General features: G+C 27.7%; 1 protein-coding gene across 5 annotated transcripts; it reads left to right on the forward strand.

The window, feature by feature from the left end:
- Positions 1 to 8,363: 8,363 nt before the first annotated feature.
- LOC114121544 (uncharacterized) lies at positions 8,364 to 20,678 on the forward strand. Of its 5 annotated transcripts, none has more exons than XM_027983960.2 (11): positions 8,364 to 8,975; positions 9,103 to 9,251; positions 9,553 to 9,709; positions 14,973 to 15,047; positions 15,240 to 17,335; positions 17,421 to 17,694; positions 17,950 to 18,038; positions 18,509 to 18,927; positions 19,020 to 19,278; positions 19,364 to 19,501; positions 20,352 to 20,678. In XM_027983960.2, exons 4-11 carry the CDS (start codon positions 15,005 to 15,007, stop codon positions 20,355 to 20,357), a joined length of 3,324 nt encoding a protein of 1,107 aa, XP_027839761.1. In that variant the 5' UTR covers positions 8,364 to 8,975; positions 9,103 to 9,251; positions 9,553 to 9,709; positions 14,973 to 15,004; the 3' UTR covers positions 20,358 to 20,678. The 5 variants fall into 5 exon arrangements, with proteins under 5 accessions (XP_027839761.1, XP_027839769.1, XP_027839784.1 ...); XM_027983968.2 differs by having other exon boundaries at positions 9,556 to 9,709; XM_027983983.2 differs by lacking the exons at positions 8,364 to 8,975; positions 9,103 to 9,251; positions 9,553 to 9,709 and adding an exon at positions 11,991 to 13,547 and having other exon boundaries at positions 20,391 to 20,678.
- The last annotated feature ends 1,346 nt before the right edge of the window (positions 20,679 to 22,024 follow it).

Raw genomic sequence — 22,024 nt, forward strand, 5'->3', positions numbered from 1 at the left:
TAATGATAACATTTAAAAATATGCATTATGTATAGAAAATGATAATTTAAATAATAGTGAAATGTTTTAACTTTCTACGATTAATATTTTTTGAATTATGACAAGACTAGATGTGCCTCGCTCTGCTGTGAAATTCGGTCTAAGTGAAATTCGATCTAAATGATATTCGGTCTAAGTGATATTCGCTCTAAGTGAGTACCCTAGGTCGGAGACGGGACTGTAAAGAAAATATCGTAAAAAGTCTAGTAGTCACAATTTTAGTTAACCTAACCTCCGGTGGTTTGGGAGGAGCCGATGGGGTCCTAACCTAACCTTCGAGGGGGTCGGTGTGCCTCGATTTCTGGGCTGGTGGAAGCCGCCTTGGCGCCTTCGAGGGGGTCGGGTGAAAATCGTGTTATCAGGAATTCGATGGAAAATTGTAATCGGGTGTCTAGAAAAGAATTAAGTGTCTAGCTATCAGTCCTAAACTGGCGTAATACTGTTTCCCATTGCATGCCCTGTCTTTTTGTATATAAAAAAATGTATTTAGCGAAAATGGTAGTTGAGTGTCTAGCTATTATTAATCATCACATCACGTAACTAAATCTGTATCCTAAATCTATATCTGACAATACAATCCACCTGCGCCTCCGACGTCGAAAGTCTAATGTTGTATTATAGGATAAAAAGTATAAAGTCGAATAACATATTTTGAGCATTCGAGTCGAGTTGTCAGTTATCATTGGGAAAAATCGAATTAAACGCCATTAAACCCACCCACCACGTAGGCAATCCTACTGCGTCGGATCGCTGACAATGTGTGAATAGTAGGTTATGATACCAATATATATAATATATATGTATATGAACAATCTCATACCGTGTCCCGTCGCATGCCTGGTTCTTTTTTTTTATATTATAAAATGTATTTAGTGAAAATGGTAATTGAATGTCTAGCTATCAGTCATCATAATATGATGTAAATCGATGTCCGAAAGTTAAATCCATAATTGTCATACTTCCTAATGTCAAAGTTCAGATATTGTTTTTGATATGTAAGTGTAAGAAACTATAAAACATATATTATTTTTTTAAGTATTAAGTAAAAGATAAATATTTTTAATTTATAAAACATATCAATTCAAAATTACGTACTCCTTAAACGCGTTGTAGCGTACTACACGTCTACACTTTATATGTATATATACTTATAATAATCGTAATAATATGGTATTGAAAAAAATCGTAGACGTATGTATTTATCGTATAAGAGAAAGCAATAGCTTTAATTTTCAAAATTCAAATTAAAAAATCAAAAACTAACTCGAAAAAAAATGCAAAAAATTGTTGGATACGGGCGGAAGAGACGTTAATTAGAGCGTCGCCGTAAAAATGCGCCAAAGGCACAGCCAGAGAGGGAATCGAACCCGCTCTACCTCCTATTACCTAACCACGGGGAACTTACGCCTTATCCTATCGACTACAGTTTAAGCTGGATACTGATGCCGAATCTCGAGCACTTAAACCGTTTCTGTGTTGCGACGAATTTTTCGTTCAGCTCAGTTTTAATTCGTATAATTCGTGTGTAATAAAGCTTAATTATTCTTATTAATTATCTATTTAATGTATATCTGTAACACTACCTACTTAAATACCTTAATCATACATCTATTTAACGTATTTAATAATAAATCTACAAAATAAACCGTTAACGTTTCTCAAAGCAACGTACAGTTGAAATACTCATATCTATAGGTATTTTTATAACATATTATAATCATGTACCTACACGAACATTGTATTGTTTGGTGAAATGTCGTCTAGAAACACACAGCAAAAAAAACAACCAACGGTTGAATATAAAACAACATCATTTTGTATTATAATATACAAATTATCAGACAGATCGGAAAAAACAGTCGAATAAAAACAAAAAATCGAAGGAAAACGTCGTCGTACTCGGAAGACCCCAAAACGCACGGAACGGAACGGAAAACGTTCGGAAAAGTATGAAAATCGTAAAAAAAGCGAACATTTTTCGAAAAACCGCATAATAATCGAGCGAAAATCAAAAACGCGTTAAATACGTATAAAATACTATAACAAAAGTGTCATAAACATTTCCTACAGAAACTCTTAGGTATGATTAAGAATATTTGCAATTACAACTTTGACTTACCTAACTATACCTGTACTCAACTCTTTCAGGGGCTTTTATATTATGAGACATATCAATTTTATATGTAAATGAAGAGTATGCCATCATATATACCTGTATAATAATTCCATATAGTTCGTGTGTAATAAAGCTTATATTAATATTAATTGTCTATTTAATATAACGTTTCCCAAAGCAACGTACACTTGAAAATACAACAACATATTTTAATATAACAAACAGCCGATAAAAAAAAAAAATAAAAAAAAAAAATCGAAAAAATAATAAAATCGTCGAAAACCCGCGTAATAATCGAACCTAACCTAAGAAAAACGCGTTATCGAGACGGCGGCGTTGGAGAACCGCCCGTTTTCGCGATAACGACGGCGGCGGGCCATGGAAGAAAAAACGGCGACCGAGGCGCACTCTTTTCATAGTGAAACGAACTATTGTTCACGCTTTATTATATAAGATATGAAAATTTGTTTGAAGATAAATCGCTATTTTTCAGTGATGGTGGTTATTTACTCTAAATTAATTTTTTTTTAATTCCAATAAAATAAACATAAGAAGAATCTTGTATTTCATGTTCAAGTCTTATTGTATAAATATTAAATAGTTATAAATATTTTATAAATTTATAGCTACGGAATAATTAGCATATTTTCGTGATCTTGATGAATATCAGAATATCATAACAATGTTGTTTATAAAAAAAATTGCAACTATATTTAATATTTTTTAATTGTATTAAAGACGAGCATTTTAAGAAATATTTACAAATTTACAACAGCTCATCAGAATACTATATAATAAACACAACAAGAAAAAACGTATATATAGGGCGAATCCGCTATAAACATCATTACTCAGAGTTCATAAATATAATATTATATATACCTAATATTGTTTATTATTATGAATATAATATTGATAAACATCTTATAATATTTTATATTTACTTAGTAACTGTTTACGAACAAATGTGTAGGAGGTAGGCATACGGTGTCTCATTGCAATTTACCAGATTTACGAGTATTATATTTTATAGTTCATTAATTATTAATAATTCATTGCCACAGTCAATTATCAATATAAAATTACTTTCACCACCATTATATACTTGAATACTTCAATGCCACTTATTACTAAAATATTACTATATAGTGCATGCAAATTGCAAGTATACAGATGATAATCTAGGGATTTTTTAATAATATAATATTCTGTATTTCTATCAATATATTTTTTTAGCTATACGAACAACACTTGTGAAAAACCTTGTATCACATTTTCCTGCCTAAGCTTTTAAATTAACTAAATACCTATATGTAATACATTTTTAAACAACAAAATAATTGGAGTGTTCATGATTTTGAATATTTTTTTCGGAATTCGATCTTGAAATATGTATAAAACATAAACATATGAAAAATGTATCATTATACATTTATACCTATATACATATATATATTATATAATATCATATAGGCTTGTATGTAGGTATTTATTATTTATTGAAATTTGAAACTTATATTTACATATTTTTTTTTACATTATTCTACGGATTTGTAATAATTTAAAAGTTATGTGTGATATTTTTTACAAAAATTAGTTCAATACTTCAATAATTTGAATCGAGATAATAATTAATAATAACAATATATAAATAAAATATACCTATATTACCGAAGTACCTAACATAATATCAATAAATATATTTAGAAAATGACTCTTATAATATATTTTTTCATTTCCTTAGCTCAGTTAGCTATTTATTGTATTTTGTATTCAATTATTTATTATCAAATTTAAATTTAACACAACCATTATTAGTGACTACTGACAAGTAATGTGTGATCTACTCAATGACGGTATTACACTCGAAACCTGCAGCAGCCAGCAGGCTACAAACGCAGCTACAACTATACATACAGTATAGCAGTAGAGTAGATTTCCTATTTTCTTTTTAGAAAATTCAATTATAAAGTAAAAACATGATACAGAAACTTTGATAATACAATACATTTTTGAAAGGAACTGTACAATTTAGTTATATCTTATATAATATATAGTTATATTTATTTAATAATATTATTAGTTATTACTATATTGTATATACTGTTATGGATTTTGAAATTAATTTCAGATTAAGATTACTTGCTATCCGACCTAGGTAATAGTAGAGAGCCTATATAATATTATATAGGCTCTCTAGGTAATAGGTTATAGACTTCAGTAATTTATTCCATCCAAAAAATAATTTTAACTTATGTTAAACCAATAAACATTAAGAGAATTATTCTATTATCCTCCAATGTTCATGTTTCTACTAGGTATTAAAAACACGATTAAATACAATATACCTGACAGACATAGGCGCTCGAAAGGGGAGAAAGCTGGGGCATTTGCTCCCCCCCTGGCTTTTCAAAAATATGTTTTAAATTGAATGTTTTAAGATAAATTACTATTTATTATACAACAAATCATAACATTGCCCCCTAGAAAAATTTCTGCGGGCGCCTATGCTGACATAAATAATAATATAATATTCTTTTAATCATGTGCAAATGTCGAATTGTTGTACATTAATAGACTTACTCTACTGCCTATTTATCTAGTATCTATAGTCTGTACCAACTGCAGGCAACTACCAGTACCAATATTATCGGTAATTGATTATCGTCGGTTATTATATATATATTGCTCAGCCCGACAGGCGACAGCCCCTCAGTAATTTCATCAAAGTTCCACTTATGGTTCATAGACATGTAAGAGGACGCTACACGCCTACACTGGTTATTTTCAGCGGTAAAAAATTTGTCCACGGATAACAAACAAAACGGCATCAAAAAGTGGTTTTAGAGTAAAATTACATATTATAACATTTATAGAGAACAATACTTAGGAGGAAACTTCATTAGTTTCTTTTTTGAAAAAGTATTAAAAAGTTAGTTGTTTTAAAATGTAAAATAAAAGGTTTTTTATCCTTATAATTACGAGCTGTGTGTATTTAGATTAGTACAAAATCCCAATGAGGTTCCATCCAAAATATTGTTCTTTATAAAATGTATAATAGGTGTTTTTATTCTTAACTACTTTTTAATGGTTTTCTGTTTGTCTTGCGTAAACATGTTTATGTCGTTAGATTTAATTTTTATTGCCGTCATGTGCTGCTACCTGGTGGGTGTTGTGACGGCGACTGCGATTTCCCTCACTACGTCAAGTAAAAAGTAAATTTCAATCACGACTGTCTCGTGCAGTCGTGCGTCGGTTATCACTGTTATCAGTTATCACTTATCAGTGCCGCACTCGGCTAGTCGGCAACCAACGACAGACACTTCCGAGGATAATTTTTTAATAAATGATTGTATATTTGTATACCTAGTAGGTAGGTACCTACCCAGCTACCCATATTATGTCGTCGTATTTATAATACTTAAAATAAAAAAAAATATGTAAAATATTCAAAAAGTAACCAATAATAAATAATTATAAATAGTTTTATGCATTTTTAAGAATAGTAAAAAAACGTATTAGGTATTTATTAAAAAATTTAAAATTGAAGTGACTCTAATTCAGTCAATTTTGAACTTGGAACCATAGTTGATTCATCAAAATTACTTAAAAAAAATAGGCTTATCCGAATATGGAGTTTTCAAAATAAGTTGCAATTAAAAAAAAAAAAAACAAAAAAAAATATTTTTACTGCGCATGCGAAGACCGACATGATAACAATTTTGAAATGTATCTATATAAATGTGTATTTATACACCACCAGCTTGTAAAAAATCGATTTATTCCAATATAATCCGGCCGAGAAATTCAGTGTTCCCTAAATTGGTGAACACACTGTATATTATAATATAAATTATCATACGCATCAACGCACCATAGCATATTTTGTGAATCCATAGCTCTAGCTGTATGTACCGTGTTTACGCATGATTAAAAAAATGAACGCACCGCAGCTCCACATTCTAAAAAAAATGTTAACACCAAAACTCCGCATGTAATAAAACTAATTAAGATATCGCTGTATCGGTGAACAACTAATTTAAACTATGATATATGTATTACAAAGCCATATCGACCATAACCGCTATATATCTAATCATGAAAGTAGAAATAGTAGGGTAATTAGGTAGAACTCAACAAAAAACTATTATGCATAAATATATAACATAAATTAATATAATATATTTTATAATTAACAAGAAAAATAGAATTATACTGACAACGACTATCTTTATTATATGCATGTATGTATATATATGTATAATATATTACTATTATTAGATAATTAGTTTTTAGTTATTACTACTTGGTTTAAAATAACTTATGTAAATGTTAGTGATACATCATTCATCTTTTAGATTGTGCTGTTTCCGGTATTACCTATCTAATATTATTTTTATCTAACATAATATTATTGTATTTATAAAATAAAAAAATAAAAATAAATCATTTTGTGTACAATTATTTGTATAGATAATATAATTATGTAGGTATTACAGACATTATAATGTTTTGAGTTTTCAGACAGTAAGTAGGTACCTTAAAATTGTAGCAATGGCTTCCGTCTATTGTTTGCTTATTTCCAAACGACTCCCGTCAAAAAAGGTCTAATAAACAGGTTAATACTTCAATGTTTCCGTAGAAAAAAAAATTAAATTAAAGCTCAGTCATGTCAGTTATTTTAATTTTTTAAAAGAACTAGAGTTATTTAGGAGTCAAATTTTCATCTAGTGAAATAACACGTATGGATTATATAAAAAAAATTATGCCTAATGTATGATTTTTTTTTAACACTAAAATTTAATATTATTTTAATAAAAAATGTACAATATATGATTTTTCAGCATAAGTTTTATAATTTACTAGTTTACACCAACAAAAATTTAACCACACCTTTTTTGAGACAGTTTTAAGCCTGTATAAAATGAAAATGAACTTGAGAATTGTGATGTAAGAAACCGGAGCCGTTTGGAAATTTACCTGTTCGTAAAACATTTTTTGACGGAAGCCGTTTGGAAATTGATCTTTTTGTAAAACGAGAGCTGTTTAAGAAAATGGGAGCCGAATGGGCTAACTGCCAAAGTATCTACTTTTATAAAAAAAAAATCTCGTATTTCCCTATATATTCTATGAATTATAATGGTATAGGCATACAGCCCAAGGGTCGACGATAAATAAAATTGGCGGATCACGGTCCGAATCCGGACCTCGAAAACCAAAACTGTGGACCCCGTAAGCCAAAACTGTGGACCTCATCAAGACATTGCACTTGATTATATTATTTACTCTAATAGTATATTGGGAACAATACTACTTTACCGGGCGACCTTATTTTTTCAAATTTTTTTTTTTTTGAAAAAGGGTGTTTTAACGAGTTAAGAATGATGGTGCTAAAAAAAATTGGCGGAAATATTTAGTTTATAAGTTATGACGTATGACGTTTTTATGTTATGCGTGTGTATCGGCATTCGTTGCTACACTCCACAAATCGAAAATATTCCTCGACTTGCTATGCAACGCAACCTCAAGTAGGCATTGGGTTAAAAACATTTTAGGGTACTAATTTTACAATTCAAAACATAAAGAACAGTAAAAAAAAAAAAAATGCAAAAAATGAAAACATCTCTTTCAAAAAAAAAAAAAAAAATTTGAAAAAATTAAGTCGCCCGGTAAAGTAGTCTTATACTCTCAGATTATATTATAGTTAGGTATATCATAATTCATTGCAAATATTTTATTGAGCAGGTAATAATCGGTTTTATTACGGTTTTATAGATGTAAAATTAACAGGCTCTCACCTTATGAGGACACATTGCGCATTATAGTTGTTCTCCACCAGTTCGTGATTTCAAAAAACTGACTAAGGAAAGATGTGCAATTTTTCGCATTATTACTTAGTATTATTGTTTACCGAATATTGCATTTTTTTTTTAATTTAAATTTATTTTAATAAATAGTTTTTTTATTTTTTTGTTAAACTGCTATATTTTAAATATAATATAAACATAAAGATTTGAAAAAGATTTTTTTCACTGGACTTCTATAACGAAAAAACCAATTAAATGTCCCACCAATAATCATATTTTTGTTATCTTGTCACGTCTTTTTATTCCATAGTATTTTATATTGTTTCGAACTTCATACTTATCATTAAAAAATTATTTTGATTTGATAAATTGATTATAATTCAAAATAATCTAGACAATAGTACTATACTATTTAGACTCAGACTACTAGACCATTTACCACTCACCACTCGGCCACTCGGCACTCACTAATCATCACCAATTGGCAATCATCGTTCATCATCACCATTAATTCACTAACTACTCGTCACTTAATAGATAACAATCACCACTAGATTACTTTAGTACTTTAGTCGATACTGTCTTATAACTCGGTAGTTAGTACTTACAACTTCCCAGTGTTAATAATTAAAGTATGATATTCAATGTTTTATGACATATGTAAACATTACGATATTTTATTCATTAATCATTTTGTATTTTTAAGTACATCTTAAACTAAAGATCATAGTTACACAATTCAATTGCTACTGTGTATTACTTTGATGAGTTTAAATAATTGTTATGCTTCATGTCTAATAATAATATCAATAACATTACAATAAGTAAAAAGTGTTATATTTCACATAATCGTAATCTATGTTTGTTTTTGGAATGGAATTAAATATGTTAAATAATCCTCTTTGAAATGTCAAAGAAAAATATAATTACATACATATACAACTTACCATTTTTCATGAGAAGATCAAAACAAGAATCAAATTTCAAGGAAGGACATAATTCCAACAGTTAATGTGAGTTTATTAGTATATTTTTAACAATTAAAACTATAAAATATTTTGATAGAAGTTAGTACTTGCCTGAAGTTTGAATAATAAATTTGTTAATAGAATTACTAAGTACAATTTTTTTTTTTTTTAGATAACTTCTTTAGTACTTCATATTTTGAAAGAACACAAATTATATTATAATGTTATAATGTTTACAATCTAATTAACTACAATTATTGTTTGTGCTGAAGAAAATTGACTTCATAAAGAAGCATTAAGAACTAATTGCTATTAAACAAGGTATGCAATTCTTAAATTATTCATTTAGTGTAAGATAAGTTAGAATTATTAACACCCTAGACTATGATAGCTCACTTACAGTTAATAATAATTTTACTAAATTGTTATTATCTTAATCCTATGAATTTAAGATGTTCTTATTAAATTTATAAATTTTTCAATAATTTTACCAGATTTATCCGTTTTATTGGTATTTTTTTTCTTTGCATATAATTTAGGTAACCATAGATATTAAATATGTAATAAATAATGTTAGTACTTGAAATTATTTTAATTTAATAAGATATTTTTTTTTTCTAAGAAGAAGAAGAAGAAACTAATATTCAAACTGATTTGTGCAAGTGTCATTGTTCAGCTAAATATCTATCAACCAGCTACCACGGTATGAAGAAAGTTGTAGAGTAAAAAATTTTCTTAAAAATTGGTTGACGCCATTTGATGATAGGAAAATTTATCAGGTTTGTTATTTTATTTATTAATAATTGGTTTCAATTGATTTACTATTTTAAATATTGATTATTTGTGATATCATTGATTTAAATTATTAAAATAAAGTAGTATGTATTAAATGGCAATATATTTTGTACAAAACTGTAAATTAAATTACCAGATTTCACAAAATTAAAAAAATAAATATTTTATGTTTTATCTTTTACAATTTGTTTGTTAAAGATGTAATTTATTAATATTATAAAGTGGTTTAAATCAAATATGTTTTTGTATTAAATTTAACAGTGTTAAATTTAAATACTGTATTTATATTAATTGCTTCTAAACTTGTTTATTGAATAAAACCACAGTAGTATTATTTTATTTTGTACATAATTTATTAAAAACTCATTGGATAATACATAGTAATTTTCTTTTAATTATTTAAATAAACACAATATTTACATAAATTATATTAGAAAATAGTGCAAAAGGAAATTTTGGTAATTGATTAATTTAAACAACTAATTGCGTGTATATACTAGAATTTTTAAACATGCGCCCGAGTATTTGATGACAATTTTAAACTAATAGGTTATTTTTACATAAACAATATAAATGATAAAGTTAACTAAATATAAGCTTAACATTAAGCTGATCATTAAGCAATAAAATTAAATAAATAGAAATAGTAGATGATTTACAATATTTCATTGTGGCATTATACAAAGGACTTCCAAATTTAATGACTCAAATGGTGGTATCTAATATCTATTGATTTTTAAATTATCCACACAAAATTGTTATTAATAACATTTTTAAAAATCTTGCTGTATTTAAAAATAAATTTTGGGTTAATTATTTTTCCCTTAGGTTCTCATTATTTCAGAATCCAGTTTTTTAACTATATATTTTTTTTTATGATCATTGTTCAATAACAGCAAATAAAATTATTAATCCCTAGAATTTAAAAATTTAGTTTGACCTTAGTATAAGTATTACAGCTACATATTACATTTTGAATTCATCAATAAAAAAAAAAATGTTTTTGGTTTATCAGTTAAAATTTAAGACTATTAATTATAAATAGTAGATTATATTGTACCGTTTTCAAAATTGATTTAATTTAAATATATTATTTGTTGATTACATAGTATAGTATTTAATAATTTTGTTTATGAGTGTGTTATTTAATTATTAGCTCTTCTCGTGTTTCATAAGATTAATAAACCATTTTCACATTCTTCAAATATACATAGTTTTAATGATAACTGTTTGTATATCAATGTATTTAAAATAAGATAAATCATGAAAATATAAAATTATACTAAAAGTTCAATTATCTATCAAAACATTAGTTTAGTTTAATTAAACTAAATTTCAAATTTTAAATTAAAAATAATAATAAGAAGTTAATTTATTATATAAAATCTAACAAAACCACACAGGTTAAGGTTATTCATTACACATGCTATTTAATTTGAATTTATAAATAATGTGTAATTAGTAGCCTTGTAAAAATATAATTTTTTTTTAATTATTCATATAAAAAATTAGTATATTATACATTTTTATTTTATATGAATTGTCCCTACATAAAACTATAATTTATATTTATGAAATAAATATGTACATTGTACATACTATATTTAATATTTTTCTAAATTTTAATGCAAAATAACCTATTTGAGTCTAATCTATTAAGTATGAAATACATAATTATGACATTATATAATTGAAACTATTAATTGTTCTATTTTTATAACTTGAAAAAATACTATTGAATTGTCGAAATCAATAATTTATTAGTAATGCCATAAAATAAGTTTGAATATTTAGAATTAGTTGTTTTTTGAGGAAAAGTCAGTTTAAAAATTTCATTGCTAACATTTTATTTTTATAAAATGATCTAAATTTATTTTGTTTGCACTATGCTCTTCCATTTGATAACATTTAATTGCACATAAATCAAGAGTTATGTAACATTTAAAACTTTTTGTTTTATATAAGTGATATAATTCTCGCAAGGTACCTAATTTTCAACAAGTATGGTCCATAACCATACAAACAAATTATTAATTTTGATTTTCCATTATCATAGTTGTAATTTTTACGATTTATGCTCGGATTTATGTATACATATTTAATTTTATGTTTTTAGTAATGAACAATTATTTTTTAATTTTTTTTCATAAACATCGAGAATCAAGCTAAATGCTTAAATAAAAAATATAGGAAACGATTTGCAATAGATATTTTTAAGCTAACTTTGGATCTCATTTTAGCTTGAACTTTTAGAATGAACATGAAAAAAATGTCAAATTTTTAAAATTTGTCCCGCTCTCTTCCCCATACCTCTTAACTACCTTCCCTGGCTGTGGGTCTCGGTGCAGCACAAAAATATATTCACCCCCCACCTAAACATTTCTGGGCGCGCCATCGCTTTTCTACGCATACATAAAATACAGGGGCCAAGTACCATACATAAATCAGGTTGGCCAACCTAAGCGTATGACTTGAGAACATAGACTTCTCCCTTCTCCCCTCCCAATCTTGCTTTACGTACTATATAATAATAATAATAATAATTATAATGTGGTCTAGAACGTTCCGCCATCATTATAACGACTAACGAGGCCGTTTATCGTAATTTTTGTTTCACACTACTACTCTAGATATTAATTTTGTTTTCATAAGAAAATTGATGATTCAATTGCTTTAAGCTTTTTTGCTATATTCACGGTTTTTATGATTTTTTTTAATGGAATTTTCTTCTATTATGTATTTTGTTTTATTTTTGGGGGCAACATTTTCCTAAACTATTTCTGTTCAACAGTATAATAGTTACAATCGATATCATACTTTATAGGTAAAGTGTGGGATTATGACGAGTCGATTTTGTACGGTCAATCAAAGGCAAAGGCACGCGTGTCGCAAAAAAGGACCTCCGTAACCCTCCCAGCTGGGTACCGATACCGACTACCGGGTGTTTAGTGACTAGTGGCGTTACGACGGTTTCGGTCGTTCGCGGCGGAAATCATTTTCAATATTTCCGATCCGCGGGTTTTTCCTTCCGTTCCGACATACGCCGCATTTGCTGCAGCTCTCTGCCCGCTGCCCCGTTCGCTCAGCAGTACGTTCCCGATCGGTTCTCCGCCACTTCCTTTTTCCTGCACTACGTCATAGAATTTCGTGATCACGTGACCGGCAGCGCCATCTTGCTTGATTTTGGTATTTTTGTTGGCTCCCTGTTGGTAATGCTCAGATCGCTCGACTCAACTACTCACTATTTTATACGGCGGGCTACGCTACATATTATATCTATATCATACACCAGTGTATTACTACTACAACTACCAAAAAGGCTTTCCCCCAGTTTACGTGACGTGTGGCTTTGTGTTTGTGTGCGTATGTACTTGTAATAACGTCTTGCGCCCATTAAGACAGACGCATTGCCATTAATCCGCCGTCGTGAAGTTTAAAGTTTTTTTTATTATTCATAATATTGTATAGAAGTACCTTTAAGCGGTAAATTGTTTTTTTTTTTTTTTAATTTTTTTTTTTTTTGCCGTTTCCGAGATAGTGCTTGTTGTTATTAACAGACGTTCGTGAAAATGATTTCCGCGACCGTCAATCCGTATGCGCGCGTTAATTCGAAAACAAAAATGTGATCCGAGTTATGAACAGTACATGAAGCGAACAGCAGTGCGTCGTCATCGGTCCTCTCGACGCTGCGGCCTCGTTCGTGCGGCGCGTAAACAACTCCGCCGGATAACAACCGCCACACGGAGGGCCGCTTTACCCCTTCGTCGTTTTGATATTTAATACACCTCTCCTCCATCGATCGATCAGCGATCGCATAAAAACGTGAGTGTAGTCGGTGTACATAATATTACAAGTTGTAATTACTAATTTACAACATAGGTACGCGTTTCGTTGTCTGTTCGCCGTCGTTTCTTTTTGAATTCGACTTGCGCATTTCAAGAATTTCATTACGTCCGTACTTACCGAACTTAACGTTTTCGTCTATAGGTCTCGCGCATTATCGTGAATTCGTGACAATGAAGATAATGATTAAGAAATACCGCCGTCTACCGACGACATCGGTCCAAAACATCGATACTACGTACCTTGTATAACAATAATATAGGTTCAAAGTAGTGGTGAGTCGTACTGAATAATTCTGTGTTCGTTGGCGTCAAATCGTTCGTTTTCTAAAGCGGTGGTGTTAGGTTAGGTTTTCAGCTTCCGTTCATCCATATACAATGATCATTATTTTTATTTATAATCAAAAGAATCTTATCAACGCGCCGTGGACAACACGGCTATTCTCGACGGAATACAATTAATAATAATAGGTATAGTACGTTATTCAAATGTCAACTCGGCAGTCGATTACGCAATTATTATGTCCAAAATTGTTTCAATAGTGTGTTGGAATGTTATTACTTATTTTATACTCGAGGCCTCTACGCGAATTGGATGAGTTAAGAGTTTCGATAGCGATTTTTCCAACCGATTCGACGATAAACAATTTAGGTCAATAATATTTATCAAATACACTCACTCAATAGATATTAGTAGAACATTTTCTCGGGTGTCGAATTTGTTATTATTCGTTTATTAATATTATTTATGGGTACGAATAATTTTTTTCGGATTTTTAGCAAATAATATTTTAATGGAAATAAATTGAAACAATAACATTAAACAAACGAAATTCAGTGTAAGACATAGATATCTAAACAATTTTTTTATAAGTACCTATATTCAAAATATTTAGTTTTAAATATCAAACTTGTTTTTTTTACTAATAATACCTATTATATGGATACAAGGTTTCCTTGTCCATAGTTAAAATTAGGCTTATAGATATTAATTTATATTTATCATAACTTGTAATAAAATAAATCTTACAAATGATTTATATTATAGTTGAAAATGTTGAAAAAATGACTAAATTGTTAGCTTCTGAATAGCTGAAATTGAAAATATGTGTACTTATTCTTTTATGTTATACAATTTAAACGTATTTTTTTTTTAATTTTGTACTTAAAATAATATTTAAATTTAAAATGTTTTAATTACCTATAGTTAATATCTAATATTGCTGTGGTTCAATTACAAAATATATTATTATTGAGTATTTTCATAAATAACATTTTTTAATTTTATCACAAACTTTTAATATTAAATTTTTTAGGTTGTGGGGGTTAATATTTATTATATTGAAAGGATCTAGTTGTCTACTGTTTATTATTTAAAAATTTTAATATTGCTATTTATTTTCAGATTCATTTTCACTACGTTAACTACTCGATGCAATGGCAGACACGAAAATTGAACAGATAAATGAAACTGATTTAAGTAAGTTATTTTCAATCTTAAAAAAACTTATTTTTTTATTTCTTACAGGTACTTGTAGGTAATTTAATTTTTGTTATGCACATCTAACTAAATATTTTAATTATAACCATTTAATTAACACCATTAAAGTATTCCAAGCATGTAGTTTTTAAGATTAAAATAATTATTTTTTTATTTTATGTTTTATCATAGGTGTTAAATTAAATGGTAGTATTCGTGCCAATACTGAACAACTTAAACAATCAATTGAATCACGAAAAACCAATAAAATGATTGATAAGAATGATCAGAATCGTGGTTCTAGTTTAAATTCAGATAAAAGTTGTATAGAAAGCAGTAAATCTTTATCTAATTGTAGTAATGATGTTGAAGATGATTACTGTGAAATAAATGATGAAGATAATGATAGTGAAAATGAACATCAAATTAATGATACAGACTGTAAATCGGATAATAGCATTATCGAAGATGATCAGACTCTGGACAGTGAAAATGCAACCATGAATAGTGATGATTTGTGTGGTGCAGAAAACAGTTATAATGGTACCAAAGAAATTAATAGCAATGAAAATGAAGAACAAATGGAAGTTGATGATTCAGTCGAAGAACAAAAAACAGAAGATGATGAACAAATAGATGATGAAGAGGAAGACGAAGACGAAGATGAAGATAGAATAATTGATCAAAATGATACTGAAAGTAGGTCAAACGAGATAAAAAAATCATTAGAAGATTCAAGAATAAATCTTGATAAATCTGTGACTATTGTTAAAGTTCCAGATCCAAAGCAAAATTCAGGTAGTAGTAGTAAAAAAAAAATGAAAAGTTTACCTGATATAACCCTAACTCCTCGTAGAAGTACACGAAATATTAACAAACTTAAAAGTTTTAGTGATAAAGACGAAGAGAAAAAAGATAGTATAATAACAGATGATAGCATTAAAATTTCACCTCAAAAATCACCAATTCTTAGTAAACCAATTGTTGTTAATGATACTAAAAAATTGGTAGAAATTGCTGCTGGAACAAAACAAAAAAGTAATAAAAAAGAACCTACCTTAGTTATCATTGATACTAACATGTTAACAGGGCGAAGTAACTTACCTATAGCGGTATCTGTGCAATCAAACACTTCAAGTAATGCCATGAATGTTACACAGTCAGTTAGTAAAACGATTCAAAATTCCTATAATCGAGTGCAAAACTCACAGACTACTATCAAGCCCTTTATATTAACTACTACACCAACCCCTATTACAGCTCCTACCAATGTTCCCAAACCTCCGATTATATTACCAACTCTAACTGATGATATGTTTGTTGTTGAAGCTCCATCTTTTATTGTGCCTTATGTTTATGAAAAGCCACCCAAAAAACCATTAAAAGAATTTGTTGAAAAAATTGTAAAAATAAAAGTTAATAAAGGAGATGAAGACGAAAATCAATGTGAAGAATCCTCTGATAAAAAAAATGAAAACCAGATAGAAAAGTGTAGTAAAAAATTAGACACTAATGAAAAGATGAATGTTGAGGAATCAGAGAATGAAGTATCTGGTAGTGAGAAAAAATCGGATGGTGGTAAAGATATTGGTTCTAAAAATAATGAAAATGGTGATGTACAAATGTTAGTAGAAGAATCAGAAAGTACTAAAAAAGACGATTCTAAATCCAAAAATTTATCTGAATCAACAGATTTAAAAAAAAGCGATAGCATTACCGATCTCACTGTTGACTCTGATGAAAAGAAAGCTGATGTTGTTAAACCAAAGATTCAAAGTCCCAATTACTTTGAAAATCCGTTAGGCAAGTTTTTCATGCAAATAGGTGTGAACCTTGTTCAAGAGCATGTTCAACTCGATCTATTACGTACTCAAAGAAGAAAAAGAGATCGTGAAGGTGATAAATGTCCCGAAGAAGTTCATATGGCTATTAGTTCTTTAATTAAAACTTTAGAGTTTAGTAAAGAAAATAATGATCCATTCCAATTTGGCTTAAAAAAATGTGAACTGTGTAATTTTAAATCTGAATCAAGTTTAGTAATGGCTCATCATTTAGAGACTCCACATATGACAGCTAATTACTGCTATAGATGTAATTTTTGTACTTTTCAAGTACGTAGTCCTCATGAAATATTACAACACATGGATACACATAATATTAGAGGGCGTTTAGAAAGAGGTCCAGCTTTACATCAGTGTCCAAGTTGTCCATTTGAAGATAGTTATAAGGGTAAATTAACCAGGCATTTGATTTCTTGTTCGAAAAAATATCGACCAGAAATCAATCAGGTAAATATAGTTAACATTTTTATGTATTAAATTATATATAATATGAAGAATATTTAATTTATGTTTATTAATTATTTACTTACAGGCACCTCCATTAGACTGGGAGCCTCCTGCAAAAATACCAAGGGTGTTACGAAATAAACCTTCAATGAGTCCTGGTAATGCTGTTTATCAAGCAGCTATGTCTGGATTTAAACAATTTCCAAATCCTAATATGTTACAATTACAACAACAACAATATAATAAAATGGTTCTTGCATCTGGTGTTAGAGCTCGTGGTCGTACTGTTTTACCAGGACAGCGATTTCCAGGAATGGTGCCTTCTTTTCCAACTACACTGCCAAATCAAACTTCTGGAGGTTTGTTATTTACTAAATTAATTCAATTAAACAAAAAAGTAGCCATATATTATAACAATTAATGCTTACTATATTTATTTAAGTCAAAAGCTGCTTAAAATAAATGTATTGTTTAAAAGTTAAGAAAAAATTACCAAGTATTTGGAATATTTTTTTGGTAAACTAAGAACTATAGTTACTTTTTTTATTATATTGAAATTGACGAAACTTAATTATATGTTTTATCAGAATTTATCGTGTATTATTTGTTCACAGGAATTTTACTTAAGAATACTAGTATTAAACCAATCAATCAACCAATTATTGTCCCTACACCTTATTCAATGAACAATCACACATATCAGGTAATTATTGTATTATGTTTTAAGTGTTATAAATGGAGACTTTAAAATAAATAAGTTTTCAAGTATTTCATCTTACTATACTACTTAATTATATTCCATTCTTCAAAAAAAAAAAAAATAAATAAATAATAATAAAGTATTAAAAATTGAATTTCATTATAGTTTAAGGTGAAATTTTAATGTCCTAAAATTTTATTTAAATTATTTCAAACATTATTTTATTGCTCGTAATTATATATTTGTGTTTTCTCCAGAACTGAGTTACTTATTTAATCTAATTTAAACCTTAAATTGCATCAAAATTTCACATTGCAATAATAAATTATTTTATATGAAATAAATGGATTTATATACATTTAAATTAAAAGTAATTTTTACAAGTATAAACTTAATAAATTAGTAATATTTGTATAAAAATATAATTTCTGATTAATTAAGAAAACTATTTTTTATTTATTTATTTTTTTTAGCAAAATTCAAATAGTAGTAAATCCGTTCAACAGCCAAGTATATCTATAACACCTCTGCCTCGATCATTTCCATCAAATAGCACACAGTCAGCTTTTGTGTCTACCTTATCTAAATCCAAACCCCAACAAACTCAGTCGTCATCCACTTCAACTAATAGTAGCAACAAACCAACTTTTGTAATATGTGAAATATGTGATGGCTACATAAAAGACTTAGAACAATTGCGTAACCATATGCAGTGGATACATAAAGTTAAAATTCATCCAAAGATGATTTATAATCGACCACCGCTTAACTGTCAAAAGTGTCAGTTTAGATTTTTTACTGATCAAGGTCTTGAGAGACATTTACTAGGATCACATGGTTTGGTCACATCTAGTATGCAAGAAGCTGCTAACAAAGGCAAAGATGGTGGAAGGTATTATTATTTGTTTTTTTATAATTATATGTAGATTAATGTCGTCAATGATGTTATGTATTTATATGTATATATATATTTTTTTTAATTAGATGTCCAGTATGTGGTAGAGTTTATCAATGGAAGTTATTAAACCATGTAAGCCGCGACCATTCTATATCATTAAAGCCGGCACATTTATCTTACAAATGTACTGTTTGCACTGCAACATTTGGCATGTATAAACAGTTTGAAAACCATGTATATTCGGCACACAGTAATGTAGCTAAAAACTCGAACAAGAAACCACTTGGTAATCAACCTATAGCTTCTTCATCTACATCATCAACTTCTATAACATCTACACCAAAGGTAAATAATTAAAGATTTTAAATATATATTTTGATATTTGATGTTCATATGGTTTATTAAAAATATGTTATTTTTCTTTGATTAGCCATTAAAAATAAATGATGAAATTACCATAATACCACAACCACCAAAGGTTCAAAATTTGTCTGTTAAGAGTAGTAATAGTAATAAACCAGTTACATCAACTGGAAAACAAAGTTCAACTCCAACAGCAAAAGCCAAGGTATGAAAATTTAAAATATTTAAATCTACTTATTTAACAATATCTTAAAAGAGTTGGTTACCAATCTTATTTTTGAAATTTGGTATATGTTATAAATAATCTAATAATGAAATAAATTTTTATTAAAAATTCAGTTATAATTTTCATGATATATTTTTAATTTATTTCAATGAAACTAAATATGGATATATATAGTAAAACTTCTAAACACTAAACACTCTCTGTGACCAACATTTTGTCCGCTATTTAGTGTGGGAAGGGGAGTAAAAGAATAAAAAGACTATACATAATATGTAATATTTTTATAGTATTTATATGTATATTAAAATTTAAAATTATTTAATTGCTTCATAATGTATACATTAGTATTTATTATTTAAATTATAAAAAAATAATTAAAAGTAAAAAACTAATATCAGCTACTTAAGTTTATTTTAAGGATTTGACATGTAGTCTTTAATAGTATATCAAGTCAGTCATTGTTTTATTCCACTGTGCTAAAGAACAATTATGTATTATATATCGCAATAGAAGCAATTTATTTGCATATGCCCTTTACTTTTGACAAAAATCACATCTCTATCTGTAGAGTATTTTGATCATTTTATGATATGAACATTGCAAAAAATATGTTTGTTAAATGGTAACAATAAAATAATCAAGATCTAGCCATAAAAGTGTCCTGTATTTAGAGGTTTTCCTATTAATAATTATTAAAAATATCCCCCTTCCCAAAAAACTTTTTTATTTGAAGACGTCCACTATTTAAAGGTGTCCATTAAGGAAGGTTTCACTTTATATGTAATATACCTATTAGCTCATTTTAATCTTAATATATGAATATTTTTAGGTGTAAATGAAAAATAATATGAAGATATTTGATTTTTAGTTTTGAAGAACATGGAAGATATCAAAGGTTGTTTGCTTATCCAGTTTACTCGAGTTATTTTTAATTTGTTAACATATTATCAGGTTTAAATAATGACAGGTAACATAAATAATTATATTCGAATTAAATAATTCGCCAATTATAATTTTTATAAATATAATGAATATTATTATTGTTGATTTCAAAATTGTATTCTGTTTTTGACTACGACAAACAGTGTGTAGACCTATATTTAATTATATTTTACTGTAATGTAATTTATGAATATACAATTTGTTATAAATATTACTAATTAGAAATAATTTTATATTAACGTTATTCCCCAGAATATTATGTATATTATGTATCATCTATCCATGACTGTAAATAACAGTATGTTTATTTTCTCAGTGGAGGTGTATCTATTATTTTTGTATATCAAACAATCAATTACACACTTTATTTAAGTTGTTCCCATCCTTTATTTATTTTATTATTATTAATTTTTTTTTTTTTACTTATCTGAAAGCACTTGTACTGTTTATATATATATATAGCTTTATATATATATATATATATAACTGTATTAAACAATTTATTCTAACAATTTAATTCTAGTTTAAATCAGTGTATAATATGCCAATGCTATAATTGTACCATATTGGATGTACATTAATAATATAGAATAAGCCTATATTTCTGTACTCTGAAATTTTATTTTTAATTGTTTCTTTTATTCAGACTAATCAGACTGATAAATAACAAATTATTAAAGTTAGTTATAACTTTAAAATAATTAAATTATTATACTTAGGAGATTAAATTTTTTTTATATTATATCTCCAAATAATAAATGTCTGAAATGGTGTGAAAATGATGTTTATATTTTTTAACAATTAACAGATTATACTCTCTTTGAATTTTATGTCTGTTTATGTTACTTTTAATTGAAATTACAAACCTATAGAGTAGTAGTTATGGTAAGTAGTAGAAAACCTGTGCATTTTACTAGGATTCAAGATGATGTCAAACATACAAATAAATGAATAACATTATATTACTCCATTCTGGGTAAAATTGAGTAGGTATTTTATGAGTTTATAAACTATCAACTATCAACCTTTCCTTAGTTGTTTCCATTTTCTTGTTTTCTAATTTTTGAATAAATGTGAGATATTCTATAACAAAAAATAGTTGATGAGAGTCACTTTGAGTATTATAAATTGATCATAAAGATGTACTTCTCGGTTTAATAATTGGAAAAAAATTAAAAGTAAAATTGTTCCATTTGGGTTAGATGGGTATTAAATGTTAATTTAAAAAACTCGACACTGACTCGCCCAGATTACACTACATCTATGGATTGCACTATAATGTACTATAAATCACTATTAAAAGAACACCAAATCTGCATGTTTTGTTATAAATAAATATATAATGTGTAAAATTTACATGCATTTGGTAAAACAAATTTTGTATAATATAAGATTGGATTGACCTATGAAGAAACTTAAAGGTAAGAACATTATTTGTGATATTTCATTGGTTTTTACAGTATTTTTTACTTCTAAGCAATTTTTCAAATCACTAAAATAAAAAAAATAAATATTTTAGTAAGTATGATTTATAATTTACAAAATGTAATATTATGTTGT

Source organism: Aphis gossypii, chromosome 2 (assembly GCF_020184175.1).
Source record: "Aphis gossypii isolate Hap1 chromosome 2, ASM2018417v2, whole genome shotgun sequence".
Lineage (NCBI taxonomy): Eukaryota > Metazoa > Arthropoda > Insecta > Hemiptera > Aphididae > Aphis > Aphis gossypii.

Coding starts and splice junctions, on each gene's coding strand:
- LOC114121544 (XM_027983960.2), top strand. CDS start 15,005: ATGGCAGACACGAAAATTGAACAGATAAATGAAACTGATTTAA. Junction 17,695..17,949: donor GCCAAATCAAACTTCTGGAG/GTTTGTTATTTA, acceptor ATTTGTTCACAG/GAATTTTACTTAAGAATACT. Junction 19,279..19,363: donor CTATAACATCTACACCAAAG/GTAAATAATTAA, acceptor TTCTTTGATTAG/CCATTAAAAATAAATGATGA.